This window comes from Lepidochelys kempii, chromosome 19, assembly GCF_965140265.1.
Source record: "Lepidochelys kempii isolate rLepKem1 chromosome 19, rLepKem1.hap2, whole genome shotgun sequence".
Taxonomy (NCBI): Eukaryota; Metazoa; Chordata; order Testudines; family Cheloniidae; genus Lepidochelys; species Lepidochelys kempii.
In genome coordinates this window covers 1491637-1512025 of record NC_133274.1, presented here as the reverse complement: position 1 = coordinate 1512025, position 20389 = coordinate 1491637, and the positions used below count along the sequence as shown (strand labels likewise).

The following is a 20389-nucleotide window of genomic DNA, read 5'->3' as shown; positions in this document are numbered from 1 at the left end:
CCCTGTGCACAGGGGCTGCACAAAGTGTGTGCGCACTGCTTCAGTCTCCTGGAAGCCCTGTGGCCACAGGCCTCGTATTGCACAGTGGTGAATTTCACCCGGGAGATTAAATCTTTGCTGAGAAGTGGGGAGACCTAGACAGTGCTGGTGCTAATTCTGAGCCAGTCCAACTGGCGACATGCCGATGAATGGTTTTCTAATGGATGTAAAGGTTCTGAACATTTTGCCCCCTGCAGAGACGGGACCGCACGGCTTTTCTCCATTAGGTTAGGGAGGAGTCTGCACAAAGGCATCAGCACCTTCCTCAGTCCAGCACAGAATCCTTTCAGCTGCGACTGTTGTCAGAATCGCAATATCAAACAGCCTGTGGTTTGCTGTAACCTCTAATTTTCTCAACTTGCTGCATGATGGGAAATTCCCGACCGGACTTATTGAACACAGATGGGGATTGTGCAAGTGAATGACGACTGATTTGTGGCTAGGATGCAGCTGGCAACATTTTCTGAGATTTTCTTAAAGCTTTTATGAGTTTTCCTTCTGCAAGCAAGGCCCTGCCCCACGGGCCACCAGCTTCTGCGGGGGCTGAGCCATGAACCATACGCTCGGAAATTTGGTTGTCATTTTGTTGGATTTTTTTTTAATTTGAAATAAATTTTTGAAGCCATTTCAGGGCAGACATCTCTGACCTCTTCTCACAAAGGTTTAACATATATTCTCTTACAGCTTAAAACACAAAATAAAGGAAGGGGGAATAGAAACACGCCACTGCCTTTGCACGATTCCAGATCCTTTGATTTGGAATAGGAGCAAATCAGTTCTAGTCTCTGGCTGAAGCTGCGTTATGCTGGGGTTTACATGGCTGGCTTCTATTTGAGACATTTAATCAGGAATATTTGCATCACTGCCCTCCACTCTGGTTCACACTTTCTCCCCAGCTTCCCATTGTAAAGTCCTTCGCATTTAAGCTTCATCTCTTATATTTTCTTACTCCTCTTCTTAGAAGTTTGCTCTTTGCAGTCTATGTTGCATATGTGTGTGGTCTCCGTCAGTCTTTGTGTGTGTGTATAGTTTCTGTGTCTGTCTGTCTATCTTTCTGATTGTGTCTGTTGTGTAGCAGTGCTCTGGTTCAATAAAGCTTTCATATACATAGCAGCAATGAACTCTTGCCATCATGTGACTGTAAAGGGGCAGCTATTGAGCAGGGCTAGCTGGAGTCATGGGGACCACAGTCCCTCTCTGTTGGCCTTTCCTTTTCTTGGTGCCAGATTTAGCATCTTTGGTGTCTTTCCGGTTTCTGTTTCCATTTGTGTTATCTTGCTCTTCCTTTCTCTTCCTTTTTCCTGGAACCAAGCAAAGGAGCAAAAATGAGACTATCGAATGGAATGCTGGCTGATCACAGAGCTGAGCACTGTCACTGCCTTGTGACCAGCAGGCATGCTGGCCCAATGGCTAGTGAGTGCTGACATTGCCTCGTGACCAGCTTGCACGCTGCAGGCCTGTGTTTCTCCTGCTCTCTGAGGCGTTAGGGTGGTTGAAGTGCACGCCCTTGAGCTCAGTATTATTTGTGTTCACAGAGGGGTGAGATGACTGAAATTCTAATTTGGTTTTGTAATTTTCCATCTCTGGCAGGGCATTCAGAGCCGGCATTTGCTGAGGTTACAGGCCAGACTCCTTAGCATGATTGGAAAATTCACTTTGTGCATTTGAGAGCCACTAAACTCAACGCCTGCCTTTTCCCCTCTGCTCCTTATTGTCTTCTGCCTGGAGGGTTAGGCACTATCCAGAACGGGGCTCCCCAGAGCAGCCAGCACAACTGCAGTCCTAATGCAATCCGGAGGGGAATGAACAAGCCATCAGCCTCCATGAGTTCACAAGTCCAGTGACTATGAGGAACAGCAAAGAAAACACAACATTCTGCAAAGGGGGCTAGAGAGGAACCATCCATCACATTGACAGGTTTCAGAGGAGCAGCCGTGTTAGTCTGTATTCGCAAAAAGAAAAGGAGTACTTGTGGCACCTTAGAGACTAACCAATTTATTTGAGCATAAGCTTTCGTGAGCTACAGCTCACTTCATCGGATACATTCAGTGGAAAATACAGTGAGGAGATTTATATACACACAGAACATGAAAAAATGGGTGTTTATCATGCATACTGTAAGGGGAGTAGAGACTGGGAGTGGTTGAGTCATTACACAAAGTAAAACTATTTCCCCTTGTTTATTCCCCCCCACCCCCCACTATTCCTCAGACGTTCTTGTTAACTGCTAGAAATGGCCCACCTTGATTATCACTACAAAGGGTTTTCTCCCCTCCCCCCACTCTCCTGCTGGTAATAGCTCATCTTAAGTGATCACTCTCCTTACAGTGTGCATGATAAACACCCATTTTTTCGTGTTGTGTGTGTATATAAATCTCCTCACTGTATTTTCCACTGAATGCATCTGATGAAGTGGGCTGTAGCTCACGAAAGCTCATGCTCAAATAAATTGGTTAGTCTCTAAGGTGCCACAAGTCCTCCTTTTCTTCATCCATCACATTGTAAGTGGACCAACCATCTACCAACCATCACATTGTAAGTGGACTATGAGCTCCAGCCCTTGGTGTGTTCTCTGTCTCCAGTGAAGAAGCTAATGGAATAAGAATGCCAACATACAGCAGACACGGCAAGCTGCGTCCAGGGACAATTTTTTAAGCTTGATCCTATTAGAAACTAACCGCTCAGTGGCTCATTCTGTTTTTACAGCCAGGGGTTCTTTCTAGTTGTCATGTTGCACACCGGCCCTCAAAGGCTTTTGGCAGGGCCGCGTTCCTATGAAAGGCAAACTGGACACACACTGTAAAGAGCAAGGCAAGACGCTCAGTGCCTCATGACATTGCATGAAACACATCACAGCTGCTCACATCCGTCAGTTCGGGCTGTGGCAAGGAGGATCAGGCAGCACAGACGTGCCTGTCCTGTGGAGGTGCAGCACAAAGCAGGTCCTATTTGGGGGCTGTAAGGCCCAGCAGGTCTCAACCCTGGACCTACAGAGCTGCCAGGCAGCGGGCATCTCCAGGCTGCCACCCAGTCTGCGCTCCACTGCCCATGATCCGCTGAGAACACAGACCGGGGGAGTCCCTCCTCAAGGGGTCTGATATGGGGCAGCCTGGTGGTTCCCGATTGGTTCCCTGCCCTATATAAACCAAGGAGCATTCCAGGAAGTCCAGGCAGCAGCATGGATCTCAGGTAGCTGCCGGGACTATTCCTGCTCCTGGCTCCTGAGTGCCTGGCCTTGCCCTCAGCTTGGTTTGGACTTCACCTTCCACCTCGGCACCTGAAACTGGATTCTGACCTTCGGTATCAACCCCAGCCTGGAACCTGACTACGAACGCAGTCTACGACTTCCAGCCCCAGGTTCCCTCTGCTCTGACCCTGGGTCTCGACTGCCCTTGCCAAGTTCCTGACCGGGCCTTGTTTGTTACATCCTGCAGAGAAACTACATGTTAATGCCAAGCAAACAGAATGTGTCCCCAAAGGGAGAGGGTGAAATGCCCTGCCATCAGCTCACCTTCAGGGCACTGGTTCTTCTGCACTGTGCATTTCCGGAGCTCCGTGGTGGCAGGACACACAGACACATCTCCAGAGGGAGCCTGCAGAACCTTCCGCGATCGCTCTTCGTTGCCTTTCTTGAAGCCACACAGCTTCCTTTTCTTGGCGCACGGGCCCCAAGGGCCCCACTCGCTCAGTTCACATTGTGCTGCCAGACAGCAAGAGAGTCAGGAGAAAACTACTTTTCCCAGTGCCCCCGACACGTCCCCGGAGCCCTTTCCCTCCCCAGTGCCACCGGCTGCCTGCTCCTCCCAGACAGATCTCTGTCTCCCCCAGAGCTGCCTCTGGCGAGGTGCAATACTCCCACGCACCCCAGCCCAGCCAGAGCTCTAGGGTGGAGCCGCCGGCATTATTCAAAGACTTAAACAATGCGGAAAAATCTATTGTGATGGGAATTTTCTGGGCCTGTTGCGAGACACTTGGAGTCCAAACGCCAGTTCCAGGCTGCACCACACAGGGCTGTGGTGATCAAGGCAGGGACCGCGTAACAAGTCAGTGTGCCTGAGGAGAAGGCTCTGACTGCACCTGGCCTCAGCCAGAAGGTTCAGTGCATCTCTCCCGAGGGGACCGTTCCTCCTGGCCCATTCTCTGCTCCACCTGCAGAACAGGGTCCTGGAGGCCCAGCAGGGGAATGGGAAGCCTCACTTCGAACATGCCTAGACCCTCAGAGCGCATCACATCTGCCTCTCCTAGAACAAGTCACCACAGTCCCTTCCTGCTTTTTCTACTCACTCTTGTCTCCTAGCCTCACGTGGCCTTTCCCTTTTGGCAACCCCAGATGTGGGTCACTGCAGACCTCACCCACATGAAGCTGGGTGCCAACAATGGGCATGTCTGCACTTTTTGATGTCTGCCTAACCCAAATAACCCCATGGCCGTGGCCTGCATTCTGCCGCACCTCGCACACCTCCCGAATGTCCCTCGTTTTGAGGGACCCCAACCTGCTTAGCCCCCAAGTTCCCCGCATTCCACACAAACACGGTGCTCCCTCATTTTCACTGCCGAAAATTATTTACTTTAGAAACAAAGACGGGCGAGACCGAGGAGCCATTCGCATGAGGAGGGGAGCCTGCCACAGTTTAAGTTTCCTGCATGGTTAATTTTTGTGTGTGCTCATATGGGGTCTTTGTCACCCACTGCACCCCACATCTGGGCCTTTAGCAGGTCAGAGGTGTACTCCCCCCACCCCTTCCTGAGGCTATTATATCCTTGAGTCCGTCATTTAGATCGTGAGTCTCAGCAACAGGTGTTTTCAGAGAAGTAACGAACAAACAATGAATCGGGACAGTGGGCTGTAGTATGCCAGAAGGTTTTACACTCCTCCAGGGGGTTGAGTATCTGGCTGTACTTTCACTCATTAGAATGCTGCTGCAGCTAGCCTTGTCCCTTGCAGGGTTTATTGACATCTTCCAAACCACAACTATGCTTTAAGGCAACCGGCACAGAAAACCGATCACGCATTTTGCAACTAAATATTAAATTGGCAAGGGCGGAGAGTTTCCTGCAGAGTTAAGCCCCTGACTGTTTGTTGTTTTTTGCAGATGCAAATATGCCACCAGCGAAGAACAAATGAAGAGGCAGATTCTGGTTTGCCTGGCTTTGCACAGCACAGCTGGGATGCAGGGAGGGGGGTTCAGGTGCATGTCTTACAGGGAAAATCTGTCTCCAGGCAGGAAAGATCACATATACACTCTGTGTTTCCTGTGCTCCCCCAGTTTTACTAGGATGTTCTCATAGGGAAAAGAAAACTTTTCAACAATGTCAGCTGGAATTTCTTGTCTGTTGCCGAACCCTTCAGGTACCTCCAGGTCATCTAGCCCAGTGCTTCTCAAGCTATCTGATGCGGGGGACCGGCAATTTTTTTTCCCAATGTGCGCGCGGACCGGCAGCAGGTGGCTCATGGACCGGCACCGGTCTGCGGACCACCACTTTGAGTAGCACTGCTCTAGAATGCACCTGCTGAGCTGTTAATTGTTCCATTCACATACTTGCTGGGCTGCCCACTCTGGCACCCCAGCAGGTCACTGCTGTTCATGGGACGTCACTGAAATGCAGCAGGGTGATGGAGGAGCAGCAGGGAAAGCGGGCAAGGATTAATACGCTGTTGCATACAGACAGGCAGCACAAATCTGAGCCTTCAGAATGCTACAGGACCCGGCAGAAAAATCAATCGCTCTAACAGCTTTAATGCCACTTACCAGGACTGCTGCACTCCATGGTGCCATTGGCAGCAGAGTAGCCGTCTGGGCAGGTGGAATAACATCTCCCTTTGTGCAAGTACAAACCTTCCTTACATTTGGTGCAAAAGTTTCGGCTGAAACAGGCCTCACAGTTCTCAATTTTGCATTCTGGGGAGGAAAAAGGGAAAAAAAACCAGCCACATAGTTTGAATTCTACCCCCAGGGCCAAAATCAGCAGATCCATGGATATGATCGAAAAGCAACTCCCGGCAGGCTTCTGTGGCCTTTAGGTACTGAAAGTGGAAAGTGCGTATTGCAGTCAAGTTACATTTCAAGGTGGAGACTGGGCACCATCTGCTGGAGAGGGGAAAGGAAGAGTGGAGCTATGCAAAGGGGAGGACTAGATACCCCACTAGAGAGCCCTCCTGGCCCACGAAATCTGCAAACAGCCAGTGTATGTCTCTGAGCACTCTGCCAGGCCTGGTGGTGCTACCACGAAGGAAACTGGTTTCCTTCTGCCATTGCCCCTTGCAAGACAGAGCCACTCTGCTGAAGTTATCACATCAGCAGCAGCCTAGGCTGGGTTATATCTCGGCAATATGATTGCAAGAGGGTTGGGCTCCTGTTTAGTTTGACAGACAATCAGCCAAAATGGAAGAAGACAAGGAGCTGACTCCAGTTTCAGTCACTCCTTACCCAGCTCTAGTGTGGCTACAGAAGCTGCCTGTGGTGCCAGGTTCTATGAAGCTGCTAATGAAATGACCCCAGGATTGTTCACAGGTCCAACTCACTCACTGGTGTTTCAGTCGGCCCAGCCCCTTGCAATGGAAGACAGACAGACCCAGGCCAAAGACCCAATTCATTACGGATGGGCAGACGAAGGAAGAGGTGGTGTCTGTGGCAATGGTTCCCCAGATACCGCACAAGATCCTGGAAGTAAGAGCATGCCCACCTCAAGAGGTCAGCTACGACACCAATGTGTTAGCATCACTTCGACCCGGTGGGTAAGCCAGACAATTCACACAACAAAATAAGAAATGCCCAAATTAGAGACTGTGTCTCTAAGTCTTTCTGTTTGACAGTTCACTGCTTCAGCCCTTCGCCCCCCCCCACCCCCGCCCCATGCCCACCTTGTAAAGACCCATGATAGCAACCTGACCCTGGCTGATGGGCCCGTGAGGACATTTTGTCTGTCACTGGCTGTGGCTCTCCGTGGTTTAAGCATAACGTTTAACATACGTTGGGCCAGACATTTAGTTGGTGTAACTGGGGGTAGCTCCATTGACTTGAGCAGAGTTGCACCAATTTACACTCTCTTGCAGTAGTTCCAAGCCACATTTCAGCACTTCCCATCTAATTTCTGCAATTTCCAGTTCCTAACAAGAATGACTGCAGTCAGCTCCTAGCTTAGATCCTGGGGGACCCTGACCAAAGACACAGTAGCCAAAACGCAAGTCAAAAGCTGAGAGAAGGGGCTGATGTCCAAACTAACCGATGCCGGACAGGCTTTTCAGGCCATCATTACGTGAGTGTCCATTGATGTATCTCTCTCTGTAGGACAATCTGTGCGTGCTCTTTCCCACCTTAGAGAAACTCACTGCGCTACTTCTACTGACCCTGGCTTGGTAGGTGCTATTAGGTGGCACTGGGAAAGCCTAAGGCACCTCGGCTCATGCTATTGCTTCTTAATCTGTTTCAAATAAACCCCTATGGGACATTGCATTCGTGGGTGGAAACGCAGCCACCTCTGCAGGGGAGAGAACTGCATTCCCATCTCAGGTGCAAAACGGGATAAATCTCTCTTCTGCTCTCATGCCGCATTCAGGGCTGCAAGCAGCAAATCGCAAAGGGATCCCTTTCTATGGATATTCTCTGGGCAAGTCATTTTCCCGCTCTGGGCCTGTTCCCCCATCCATATAATGGGGATATTACCCCTGATCCACATCCTGGGGGCAGGCAAGGGTTGACTCACTGCAAGCCCTGGATGTGAGGACCTGTAAGTGCAGAGCATGGTTTTGTATCTTTCTCTCTCCCAGGCCCTGGCACGTACTGATGCATTTGTTCATGTCTGGATTGCGAACGCCGAAGTACCCCAGCGGACAGGATGGCAGGCAGATCCCGATCTGTCGGATGTCGTTCCTCTCCAGCAGTATGAAGAGTTTGGGGGAACATTTCAGGCACCCGTTGAACTCAGAGCACAAGTCACAGCCTTTCGCACAGCCCTGGCTCACCTCGGTACTGACTGAAAAGGCAAGAGAGATACCCGCAGGTTAACAAACACATTGCAGAGCAGCAAGATTGTCCAGGGAACTGGCTGTAACAACAGCAGCTTGCTACACGGCCCACTCTCGCGCTGGCTTCCATCTGCTATTCAGGTTTATAAAACGTGTTCATGTGGTTAGTGGACTCAGCCCTTGTGGCCAAGTGTCTGCAAGACACAACCTATCCCTCACCCCCAACCCAATCTGGGCCCTTTGGCGGTCTCAGCAAAGAGTCCCCGGGCTGGATCGGCAAGAAGACTGAGCCCTCCTCCAGACCAGCACTCCTCTCTCCAGTTGGCAAGGGGTAGCACATGTAGGAAACTGCCCCTTCTAAAGACAAGTAGAGGATGCTGCCTTTCAGGGCAGACCAGCTGGCGTGGAATTCCTGGAGAGTGGGTCTGGCCCAGGGATCAATAATTAAAGTGTCAAAATAGCCGACAAGCCTTTTGGAATTCTTTGCAAGAAAAATTCTCAGGCATCAGAATGGACGAAATGGCTCAGGCCTGAGATAATCTGGTCGCTCAAACCCTGACCTCCCAGCCCCCATTTCCGAGTCCCCCTTTGTCTCTGTCTCCTATTTTCCCCTCACTTCAACCTTTTCTTTGTGGGACAGCAGGCCAGATGTGGCTCCAGAATAAACATTTCAGACAGGAGTGTTCCCGAGCTCCAGCTTTAGATCTGCCCAGGCTCTGTGGTGAAACACATGGCAGAGTTACTAGGTGTGACATCGCAGTATGGATGGTGCCTTGGCCGCACCAACATGTGGACAATAGGGGAAATGTAGAAGAATTATGATTAAACGATGGGAGAGGAGGATGTTCCAGTGGGTGTCAACAGGCACAAATCTGTCCAACATGGGAGTTGTCAGAAAGAAGAGATTACAGGAAAACCCTTCGCTATGCGTGTTCCTGAGCTAACCCAATCTGTCTTCTGTTTGGTGAAACCCGCTTCATATCAGCCTGTCAAACCCCAACCTTTCACCACCCCAAGCCAACCTTCAGCAGAGCTGTGCCTCCCTGGCCAAATGCAACCTCATACCAGTGAGAATGTAACCTGAAAAGTGCAAACCCGTCATTAATTTGGTCAGGATTCAATGCTAAACTTCCAATGGATAACAGAGGATGGGACACTCTGGGAGACAAGAGAAGCCCCCTGAGATGAGGGAATCAGACAGAGTCCTATTGTCCCATCTAACCTGATGTTCCTTCTAAGCAGATGTTACTGTTGCTAAGTCAGGGATGGGGTGGAGAGGATGGAGTGTGAGCACTGACACATGCCTGGAGATATAATGGTTTAGGTACATGCCTCTGGAGAACCCAGATTCAAATCCCAGCAGGAGATAAACTGGGCCCACCTCTCCGCAATGTTCATGTGTCTTTAGGACAAAACTACTGGCTAATTTGGCCGTTTCTGCTGAAGAGGAAAACCAGGACTCGGCATAGCAAGAGCTGCTGCAGGTCGGGCTGCTGATGGAGGAGCAGAGCTGGGGAGGAGAGGGGAAATGCAGAGCATGCTGCAGCTCAGGGTGGAGGTACATCAGCAGAGCTGGACAGGGAATGCTTGGACAGGGTCTGCCTTGGCTCTCCTCCCTGTTGTAGCTTCTCATTTGAAATTCGCCCCAAAGGCTCCCATTTTAACCGGGATTGACGCTGCCCAGGTTTTGTGCTAGAACGTTCTCAGAGTCACAAGACATCCTTCCTGCCAGAAATGTGACCCAGCTCAAGCTGGCCCCAGAAGAACATTTGAAATCTCCAGTTCCAAAAGCCCCCATGAAGAGAGCTGAATGTTTCTTGTCAGCAAGCAGCCCTGTGTCTTTGGGCCTAATAGCTCACACATCATCTCATGGGAGATGGCACAAATGATCCTGCAGCTTCGAGATGGTTTATTGCTATGTGAAATGCTCCCTAGCGCTGGCTCTTAGGTAAGAATGGACCCTTTGCTGGCCAATCAGCAGCATCATAGAAAAAAATCCCTCTCTCAGGAGACCTGTCATTAATATTTGATGCAATGAGTGAGCTCATGCTCCAGCTTAAATACTACCCAGAGAAAATGAGTCAAACCCAGATAAATAATTGATTGCTCCTGTGGCCATTAGAAGCGCTGTTGTCCTTTGTGGCCAAGACACATCTGTTCCTGAGGCCCCTTCCAAGCCTGGCCTGCATCTTCCTCAATGGGACACAAGCATCTGTCAACTCAGCAAGATTTAGCAAGCTCCTTGAGCTAATGCGGCCCAGCATTCTCGGGATCCCGGATTCCCTGGTCAGCACTGGCCTTCATATGTGCTACTGTGAGAAAAACATATTTGGCCGTGAGAAGGTAACGTTTGCAAAACTCCTCTGTGTCCAACTTGCAGCACAAGGGAAAGAGACTTCAAGGATTCCCTGTTCTTGCCCATTATTCCTCTCCCTCCCTTCCAACCCAGGAGGGCTGCATGCACAGCTCACACCAGAGCCTATCCCATGATGCTCCAGGACCGGCACCCAGACACCACGTTGCTGAGTGCTCGATAGATACCCGGATTAGATAGTCAGAGAGATGGGCTCTCTCCTTCCCTGCCCCCTTCCCCCGGGCTGAGCAGGCTAGAAGAGATGACCAAGGAGCAAGTGATTTGAACTTGCAGCCCAGCATCGCACAGCCACTATTCTCAGCCTCGTTTCAGATGCAACTGCAGCAATATCTGGGACGAGTGCGATTGCTTAATACCCAAAAGAGATGGAGTCTCGCACTCTGTCTTGGTCCATACGGATGCATCGGTGGATGGAATCACGCGCCCAAATCTACTTGGGTGGGGAGGGAGTGGGGCTGTTGCACACCTGGTCTGGTTGCTCTGAGCATGGAGATAAATATCATGAAAACAACAGCAGCAATTTGGGCCAGCATCCAAACCCTGTAATAAACTCCGAATAACCACCCCCCCCCCCCGACTCCCTCACCAAAGCGATTCCATCAGCCCCGCCCAGCGACTCCATCTCCCACTCAGAAATAACACCTGGCCTGGCTTTGGCTACCACTCCTAGAGCATCTGCAGGGGAACACATCTCTGCACGTCCCCGGCCACGCTCCTGAAGTGGGCTGGGAGCATGTGCCTGCAGCAGGCCAAAGTGGGGAGGGTCACATGCCTGCCTTGGCTTATTGCCTGGCTCCTGGAGCAACTCACTCAGCCCAGACTCACACGCCCTCATCCGCCTACAGCCATATACTTTACGGGGAGGTAGCCAGCTCAGCCGAGGAGCATCCTCCCTCATGAGCAGGGTCCTGCCCCAGATAAGCTGGGCTCACATGTCTGCAGACTCCAAAAGGGGAAACCATCCGAATACCTCTCCAAACTGCTTGGAGCTGATTCAGGTCCCAAACTTCCTATATAGGTCAGTTACATCAGGCAACAGGGAGCTTTTAGTACCCCCTAAACTGAGACCAGTGCTGAGGCCCTAATCTCAGGCCAAGAAAAATGTCCACTTTCATGTCTGAACATCTTCTGCTTCTAATTATCATAAAAAACTCTGCTTTATTTTGAAACTAACATTTTCTGCAGGCTAGAATGCAGGTTATTTTTATTAGTTAATTATGTAAGCATTGTCTGTGTTTATAGAACATCTACATCTTTTTGTATTTTAAATACTGCACTTATTATACCTCAAAAGCAAGCACTGGAGCGACAGAATCTTTAAATTCCAGGCTAGTAACTGAGCGGCAAGGACTTGGATTCGCAAAGGAAAAGAAAAACCTCACGCTTGCTTCCAGAGCAATTTGCAAACCCCTGAGATCGCTTCAGTAACCTCTGTGCTCTGCCTTATCAGAACCATGCAGCTGCTGATGGCATTTGTTCTGTTTGGGTTACGGAGGCTGTTCTAAGCACAGAAAATGTAACAGAAATCGGAGCAGATTCCTGATTCAACAGAACAAATTCTAATTACTGGTCAGGACTGAATTCTTGCTAACTCTGGGACTTGGCCCCTCCCCCTTTTAGGGCCAAGTTCCCCCTTGTATTGGTGCTGGGGCTCCCACTGAGCTGCATGAGAGGGAGCCACGGGGGAGTGCATGGAGGCAGAATCTGGCCCCTACCTGTAGAGAGGAGATGCAGCTGATTTCATTCTCTCATTGTGCCTGCTCCGGCAGGACAGGAATTTTGCACTGTTTTGTGAAACCCTTTCCCTGTGTTTCGAGCAGCCCTGCTCATCTGTCCCCTGTGCTGATGGATAGGGGCTCTCTTTAAGCGGGGTGACACCTCCCCTCTTCTTTCCCCACGTCTCAGCAGAGCTGCACTGCCCACTGGGGCAGAGAACCACTTCATTTTGACCCTCTTAGCAATGAGCCCACCCTCTGTCTTGATGTTCTGATCCCGCTCTGGAGTGCGGCCAGAGAGCTTGCAGCCCAGCCTCGGGCATACGCGAGCTCCTCTCCCCGTGGTCCCCGAACGCAGTGCTCACTTCTCAGCCCACTTCTCTGTGGCCAGATGCTGAGGTTTTTATCAGCTCCTTCTCCCCAAGTCTTGTTTGCTCAGAGGCATGCTCACTATCACAGTACGTGTCACCAACTCGCCTCACGCCCAGAACAGCGAATGACCCACGAGTTTCAAACCGAACATAGTGACTGCTCAATGATCACCGAGCAGAGACACCCAGCTCCGCTCCCGAATGGAAATCGTGCAATGGTTTGTATTAACCAGCCCTGGGCCGCGCAGACAGACAGCTTCAGTGCGGAGCTACAGCCTGGGGCATCTCATCCCAGGGGCTGCTCCACGAGGCTCCGCTGGATACCGGAGCGGTTTGAATCGGGGCTTGGGGTACGTTGTGCTAGAACTCGACATCTCCTCGTATCCGCACCGGCAGCACCACTGCAAGCTTCCCAGCCCGCCTGCCCACTTCCACTGGGCCTCAGCCCTCACCGCCAGGGCCCACCTCTGGGGCCAAGATGGGGATCCCGTTTCTGGTGCAGGAGGCTGGACTGGAGGGGATATGCCCTGATTCCACCCCCCTTCCCCAAGGCCCCGTCACCACCTCTTCTCCGCCTCCTCCCCGGAGCAGTGCGGGCACTCTGGCTCCGCTTCTCCCCCTCCCTGGCAAGGGCCATCAGCTGATGGGCGGCAGGGAGGGAGGGGAGGAGGAGGGGCAGGACCCCAGCAGGCTGGGGGAAGAGGCAGGGAAGGAGGAACTTGCCTGCCCTGCAGCAGCAGCCGGCAGGACCAAGCTTCTTCACCCTGCCCTGGGGCAGGGGCAGGGGGAAGAGCGGGCCTGGGCAGGCAGGATTTTTAATGGCTCGCTGCTGCCTGCTGGGGCGGGGTCCGGCCTGGGTTCGGCAGCGGGCTGAGCGGGGCCGGTGGCTGGGACCCGGCAGGCCTCAGTGTGCCATTAAACATTGGCACGCGTGCCGTAGGTTGCCAACCCCTGGGATACAGCACATCCCCTCGGTCTGCGCTGGGTCAGGAACAGAATGGGGATACCCCCCTGAGAGCAAAATCTCTCGTTTGCTGCAGGCCTGGGCTTGTCCTCTGTGGCTGCGGCCAGGTGGTGCTGCTGCACCAGGTTCCCCAGGAGGAGCTCCCAAAGAGGTGGGAGCGGGCGACGAGACCGAGGAAGCAGGTGGAATCCCTGGGTGTGGGCGCTGGAGGCTCAGGCTCCACGACAGGACCCAGATGGCTGAATGGCAGCACCCATTCTCTGGCCGCATCGCCCTCTGCGCTGCCCAACTGGGGCTGCTTCAGGAAGCTCACCCTGCATGTTTCCCCAGCTGATCCGCCTGGCTTAGCAGCTGAAAAGGGGAGCTAATTCCCAGCTCGGCCGGCAGCATGGCGACCCTGCCGCGCCCTTCCGGAGAGATGACAGCTTGCATCCAGCCAGATCTAACTCATGCAAGAGAGGCACCAACACTGAGCTCCAGGGCTCTGCTCCCATGGGACACTGAGTCCCAGGATCTCTGTAACAGGGAGATCGCTTTCCTGCCCCTTCCCTTCTCGGAGGGGGAAATGCTACTTCTGTCCAAACGCGATAGCTGCGGTGGAGCACATGGTTCGGACAGACCCATCCCTTGGGGAGGGTTTAGTAAAGGGGATGCTCTATATCCTAGTAAAGAGGAGAAGATAGAAGTTGATGAAGTACAGGTAGGAACTGAAGAGAAACAGTCAAAGAAGGAGTCCTGTTCAATGACATCACACGAGACAGACAACTAAATATTGACACCTTTTAGAAGTGCTTGGATACAAATGCAAGAAGTCTAAATACTAAGACGGGTGAATTTGAGTGTCTGGTATTTAATGAGGATATTGATATAACAGGCATCACAGAAACTTGGTGGAACGATGCTAATCAATGGGACATGGTAATACCCAAGTACAAAAGACACAGAAGACACAGGAATGACAGAGTAGGTTGTGCTGGAGGGGGACTGGCATTATATATGAAGGAAAGCATAGAGTCAAATATAGTTAAAAAAAAAAAAAGGAATCAAACTGTACCATAGAATCTCTATGGATAGTAATTCCATGCTTGAATAATAAGAGTCTAGCAATAGAAATGTACTATCGACCACCTGACCAGGATGGTGACAGTGGTTGTGAAATACTCAGAGAGATTAGAGAGGCTATAAAAACCCATTAATAATGGGGGATTTCAACTATCCCCATATCGTCTGGATACACGTCACCTCAGGACGGGATGCAGAGATAAAATTTCTGGACTCCCTTAACGTCTGCTTCTTGGAACAGCTAATCCTGGAACCCACAAGGGAAGAGGCAATTCTTGATTTAGTCCTAAGTGGTACACAGGATCTAGTCCAAGAGGTGAATATAGTTGAACTGCTCAGTAATAGTGACCATAATTTAAATTAAATTTAACACCCTTGTGAGGGGGAAATAACTCAGAAACCCACCACGTACCATTTAACTTCAAAAAGGGGAACTAGACAAAAATGAGGAAGCCACGAGTTACAAAGGTGGGTGACTGGGCAACAAAACGACAGATAAAATTCAATGCTGATAAATGCAACAGTGGAAAACAGAATCCCAACTAGACATATACAAGGATGGGGTCTAAATTAGCTGTTACCACTCAAGAAAGAGATCTTGGAGTCATCATGGAGAGTTCTCTGCAAACATCTGCTTGATGTGCAGCAGCAGTGAAAAATGCCAAAAGAATGTTAGGAACCATAAGGAAAGGATTCAGAGTAGCAGCCGTGTTAGTCTGTATTCGCAAAAAGAAAAGGAGGACTTGTGGCACCTTAGAGACTAACCAATTTATTTGAGCATAAGCTCTCGTGAGCTACAGCTCACTTCATCGGATGCAACAATGCATCCGATGAAGTGAGCTGTAGCTCACGAAAGCTTATGCTCAAATAAATTGGTTAGTCTCTAGGGTGCCACAAGTCCTCCTTTTCTTTATAAGGAAAGGGATAGATAATAAGACAGAAAATATCATATTGCCTCTATATAAATCCATGGTACGTCCACACCTTGAATACTGCTTGCGGTTCTGGTTGCCCTATCTCCAAAAGGATATATTGGGATTGGAAAAAGTGCAGAGAAGGGCAACAAAAATTATTAAGGGTGTGGAGCAGCTTTCTTATGAGGGGAGATTAAAAAGACTGGCACTGTTCAGCTTAGAAAAGAGATGGCTATGGGGGAGAGGGGATGTGATAGATCAGGAATGGTGTGGAGAAAGTCAGTAAGGAAGTGCTGTTTACCCCTTCCCGTAATACAAGAACCTGGGGTCACCCACTGAAATTAATAGGCAGCTGGTTCAAAACAAACAAAAGGAAGTATTTCTTCATACAACACACAGTCAATCTGTGGAAACTTGCCAGGGTTATGTTGTGAAGGCCAAAAGTATAACTGGGTTCAAAAAAGAACTAGATAAGTTCATGGAAGATAGGCCCATCAATGGTGATTAGCCACAATGGTCAGGGATGCAACCCCCATGCTCTGGCTGTCCCTAAATCTCTGACTGCCAGAAGTTGGGACTGGATGACAGGGGATGGATCACTCGATAAGGTGGCCTGTTCTGTTCATTCCCTCTGAAGCACCTGGCATCAGCCACTGTTGGAAGACTGGACACTGGGCTAGGTGGGCCATTGGTCTGATCCAGCCTGGCTGTTCGTATGTAACAAGGCAGAAAGGGAAGGGCTGTTGTGAGCCCTCAGAGCAGGGGAGAGCATGGGTCCCTGGCTTTCCCACTCCTGGCAGCTTTAACATCTCAGGAGTGCTCCAGCGGGTCCCACAGTTTCCTCAGGGCAGCAACCTCTCTAAGCACCATCTCTTGCCATGAAGCGTTCACACGCAGCAGGAACAGGATCCACACATGGCCCTGATGCAGGATGGGCTGGCAGCGACCATCAGACTGGAAGGGGCCAGGAGGGCAAGGCTTGGCATGCAGCTTCCCAGGTGCGTTATGGATTGGGAGAAGGGGCCTGTGAGTGCTAGCCAGGGAAAAAGGAGGTGGGGAGCCCTGTGGGACAGAGGCCTCACCCTGGATTGGTTCAGAACAGCTCTGTACTTCAGTTCGCAGATACAGCCTGCCCATTTGTACTCCCCTCCACAGGTGCTGGAACTGCCGCACCCCCTGGCTTGAAGTGTTTTCCATCATATCCAAGGTTTACAGTTTGATTCAGTGGCTCTCAGCACCCGCACTATACAAATTGTTCCACCCCCCTACTCCCCTCTGTTGGGGGGGTGGGGAGGAGAGAGGAAGACAAGAGAGGGGCATTGGGCCAAATTCCTCCTTGCTGTAACTCTGCTGATGCCCCTGAAGTTGCACCAGGGATCAATATATTTGGGGTAAAGTCCTCCAGGCCAGATGGCTTCCCCCATCAACTGTACATGCTTCGGGCATTACTTACAGGCACGGAGGGGTGTGTGGGTGTGTGTGCGTGCAACAATGTCTATAGTGGGAGTGCTGCTGATGGGAAACCATGTATTTGGAGGGGGCAGGAGGAGGTGGCAGCCTCCCCCCAACTCCCCGTGGTTCCAGCACCAATGGCTGACACTGCGTGGCTCGTTCCAGCTGCACACGGAGGGTGTCACCGCAAGGCCAGGGACGCCATGCTTACCCTGCCGCAGGGCCCCCAGGAGTCGCTAGCTCGACACAATGGCAGATATTGCCTTGCTGTGGTGCTGATGGGTGGCCCCCCAGCTAAGAGTGTAATTGAGACCCATTTGGGACTCGTAATTTATAACATTAACCAAGAGAGCACATCTTCCCTGGAGCAAGCAACTGCTGCAGGCATCCCTTAGGACTCACAGACCCGCACTAGCTGGACCAGTTTAACTTAAATCAATTAAAAAGCCAGAGTAGTAAAACCAGTGCAAACCCCTGTGTGGATGTTCTCACATCAGTTTAAAACTGGAGATATCAGCTGCTGACTTGCACCTGCACACGTCCTGATGCGGCCGAAGTGACCTGAGAGCATCCACACACAAAGCTGCCCCCATGTCACTACCTCAGTTTAAAATGCACTGTTAGTTAAACGGGAGCAACTCTGTGCAGAGAGCAGGCTGTAAAGCAATAACCAACTCCCACTCCGTCAAACAGCAGCCCCTTTCATGCCATGCTGACTTGCACCAAAATAACTAACTGGGTTTTAAGTCACCCCCCCTTTGTTATTTCCATGCAAGTTTGTGTGCAGACCAGGTCTCAGAGCCCCTGTGAGATGCAGCCTCAGCTGCTGAGCCAACCTGGGCCCAGCTGTTTACCCCCACTTGAGAGGCCGGGTACTTACACCTGAGTCATGCTGGCCGGTGGGCCCAAATGACTTTCACCAGGCTTTAGAGAGGGTGAGGCCAGCTCATTGGGCTTGAGACAAGCAGAGGGTTTTTGCAGGAAGGGCAGAGGGGGAGCGACAGTCTCTGGGCTCTGCCAATCTCAGGCAGGAAGTTTAGGCTGACATGGTTTTATTGCTTTGAGTGACCAGACCAGCCCATCCTCAGAAAACTCAGAGTCTGGGTGCTTTGTTAACAAGGGGCAGGGGCTTGGCCCATTCATAATCCCTGGAGCTGAGGCTAGAGAGGAAATTCCCTTTTTCAGTTTCCCGGGTGCACTCGCCAGCCCTCAGCGCAGTGAATTTTCCTGATTCACCGGCAGCCCCTGTTGCTAGTCTACTCCTACCTCCCTGCATCCATGCACCTGCCTCTGGTCTCTTCCACACACTCTGTAGCCACCGCAGGCTCTCACTGGCCACCCCTGCCTCTCCTGCTCCCAGGCCTAGAAGCTGCAGGTTCCTTAATAGAAATCTGGAACAGGCCTGCAGGTTGTTACAAACCCAGCACTCTGCGGTGGAGGAAGAGTGGAGCCCAGCGGGTCTCCCTTGAGCTACAAGCTGGGGGCAGGCTTTGGGGGAACATAAGATCACCGTGTTCCTGCAGAGTCAGAGGAACCAGTTCCTGCTCTGTGCTCAGTAAGGGACGAGGGAACCATCAGTCCAGCCGGTAGAAAAAGCTGGGTGCAGAGGAAGCAAACTTATAGATGTTCCCTATCTGACAGCAAGAGAAAGGGACGTATCTTTCCAGCCAGGCTCCTTGTGGGATTTGTTAGGTACTGACGTGGCAAGACACAAACAGCCCCAGCCCCTGCCCTGAGGAGCTTACACAGCCAGGGACTGAGCGACATGTCAAACTGTTGCCTTATGTTTTGGGTGCGGTAATGATCCCACGCCTACCACCCCCTTCTGCATTGCTTACCCTGAGCCAGCTTCTCCCTAAACAGCTGCTCCTCCCCGCCCCTGCCCTTTGGGTGCCAGTGAACAACAGGGGCCTGTTACTCACAGACACTGACATTCTGCATCGCGAGAGGGAGTCGGAGAAGAAAAGCATTTCATACATACTTCGTCTTTGCCTCTTGCCCTTCACCACCTTGCTGCTGCCTGTCAGATCCATCAAGCTTAGAAAAACCACCACCAGAAATAGTCCAAGCTGCATAGTAACTTCCCAGTGCCTAGACTGCAGGGTGATCGAGAGTCCGTTCCACAGCGTGGTGTCTGGGTTTGCTCCTGCTACTGTGTCTTGGGCTGGATCAGAACTGAAAGTCTGTACACGATGCCTGGTACAGGACCATATCCGCACACCATAATATCAGCCACAGAAAACTTAGGTAGTAGGTAACATGAGTCTACCTTCAAACCCATAAGGAGCACAGGAGCGTGGATCTAGTCCCATCTGGGGGCTCCCACGCCGTGAGCGTTAGCTGCTTGTAGCTTCCAAACACACACCCACACAAACTGGAAGGGAAAAGGAACAGATTAACCTTATGGAATAATGAATGTTATTTTACGTCTTGTGCATAAACTGCTCAGCGGGACGCTGCGAGAATTAACATACAAGTGCCGAAACAGCAGGCCAGGAGGAATAACAACATCACAGAGCCCTGGAAGGGCAGAAAGGGGGGGGGCCCAGGCAGCCGATCTGCAGGGAGGAGATTGACTGGTAATATTACTTCACAGACATATCTGGAAGTTCCTGTTTGCTTAAAAACTAATAGCAACCTATTTCCTTTGACAGGTTTCAGAGGAGCAGCTGTGTTAGTCTGTATCTGCAAAAAGAAAAGGAGGACTTGTGGCAGTCTCTAAGGTGCCACAAGTACTCCTTTTCTATTTCCTTTGAGAAAGTTAACATGACGTTGAATAAGGGATGGCCTGTTTCTGGCTAAAATTTACTTAAAGTGCAGCAATCCTGATCACTGCTCATCTGACCGCTACCAGCTTGTAGGTGAGGCTCTTGTAGGCTGCCAGCATCACAGATGTCTCCCGTCAAGGGGGCCTCATTGAATGTCTCGTGACCTAACGTGGGCAAGTAGCTATTGATGTGATTGTAGCTACTGAGATTTCATGCTGTGCGTAGGGACAGTGCTGCTCATGCTCCCTCACACAGACTAGGTACGATTGTCCCTCGGGCAGGTCAAAACTCAGAGGTTCTGTTCCCCCAGAAATTACAGCATTTTGAAATTTCCATTAATCCCAGGTCAGAACCACAAGCCAAAATTTCCTGCACAACAAAATTTAAAAAACCCCACACCTTGGAAATAGCAAAATGACTCTTCTGGCATGTGTCAGTCAGCTCTGCCCGGGACAAGGCTTAGGCCCAACAGGGTCCCAGCCTTAAAACATTGTCATTACCTGGAGAGTGTCCTAGATCATTCAGGTTTTAAAAATCAGAAATAACTGATAAATTCACCAACCCCTGCGCAGGAGTTGCCATTTTAGGGCTGTCTCCTGCCTTCGCTCTGCTGCTACTGCAGATCCAGCCAGCAGAGGAAGCCCAAGTTAATTAACAAACACTATTCTCACAGCTGTGCTGACATCACCGCAGTGAACAGTGATGTACCAGTCGGGAAGCAATGGCGGCATGTGCTCGATGAGGAAAACCATGGTGGTGTGATG

At 51.0% G+C, this 20389-nt stretch overlaps 1 protein-coding gene across 2 annotated transcripts in view; it reads right to left on the bottom strand.

Moving 5' to 3' along the window:
* Positions 1-622: 622 nt before the first annotated feature.
* RSPO1 (R-spondin 1) overlaps positions 623-20389 on the bottom strand; it is a 34316-nt gene continuing 14549 nt past the window's right edge. The window contains exons 2-7 of one of the 2 annotated variants that reach the window (XM_073317581.1): positions 18839-19231; positions 7822-8013; positions 5790-5939; positions 3551-3739; positions 3335-3467; positions 1263-1340 (exon numbers count right to left, since the gene is read on the bottom strand). In XM_073317581.1, the coding sequence (XP_073173682.1) occupies positions 3343-3467; positions 3551-3739; positions 5790-5939; positions 7822-8013; positions 18839-18932 (750 nt within the window). In that variant the 5' untranslated portion in view covers positions 18933-19231 and the 3' untranslated portion in view covers positions 1263-1340; positions 3335-3342. Of the gene's footprint in view, positions 1341-3334; positions 3468-3550; positions 3740-5789; positions 5940-7821; positions 8014-18838; positions 19232-20389 lie in introns of both variants that reach the window. The other variant, XM_073317580.1, reaches the window with a different exon arrangement.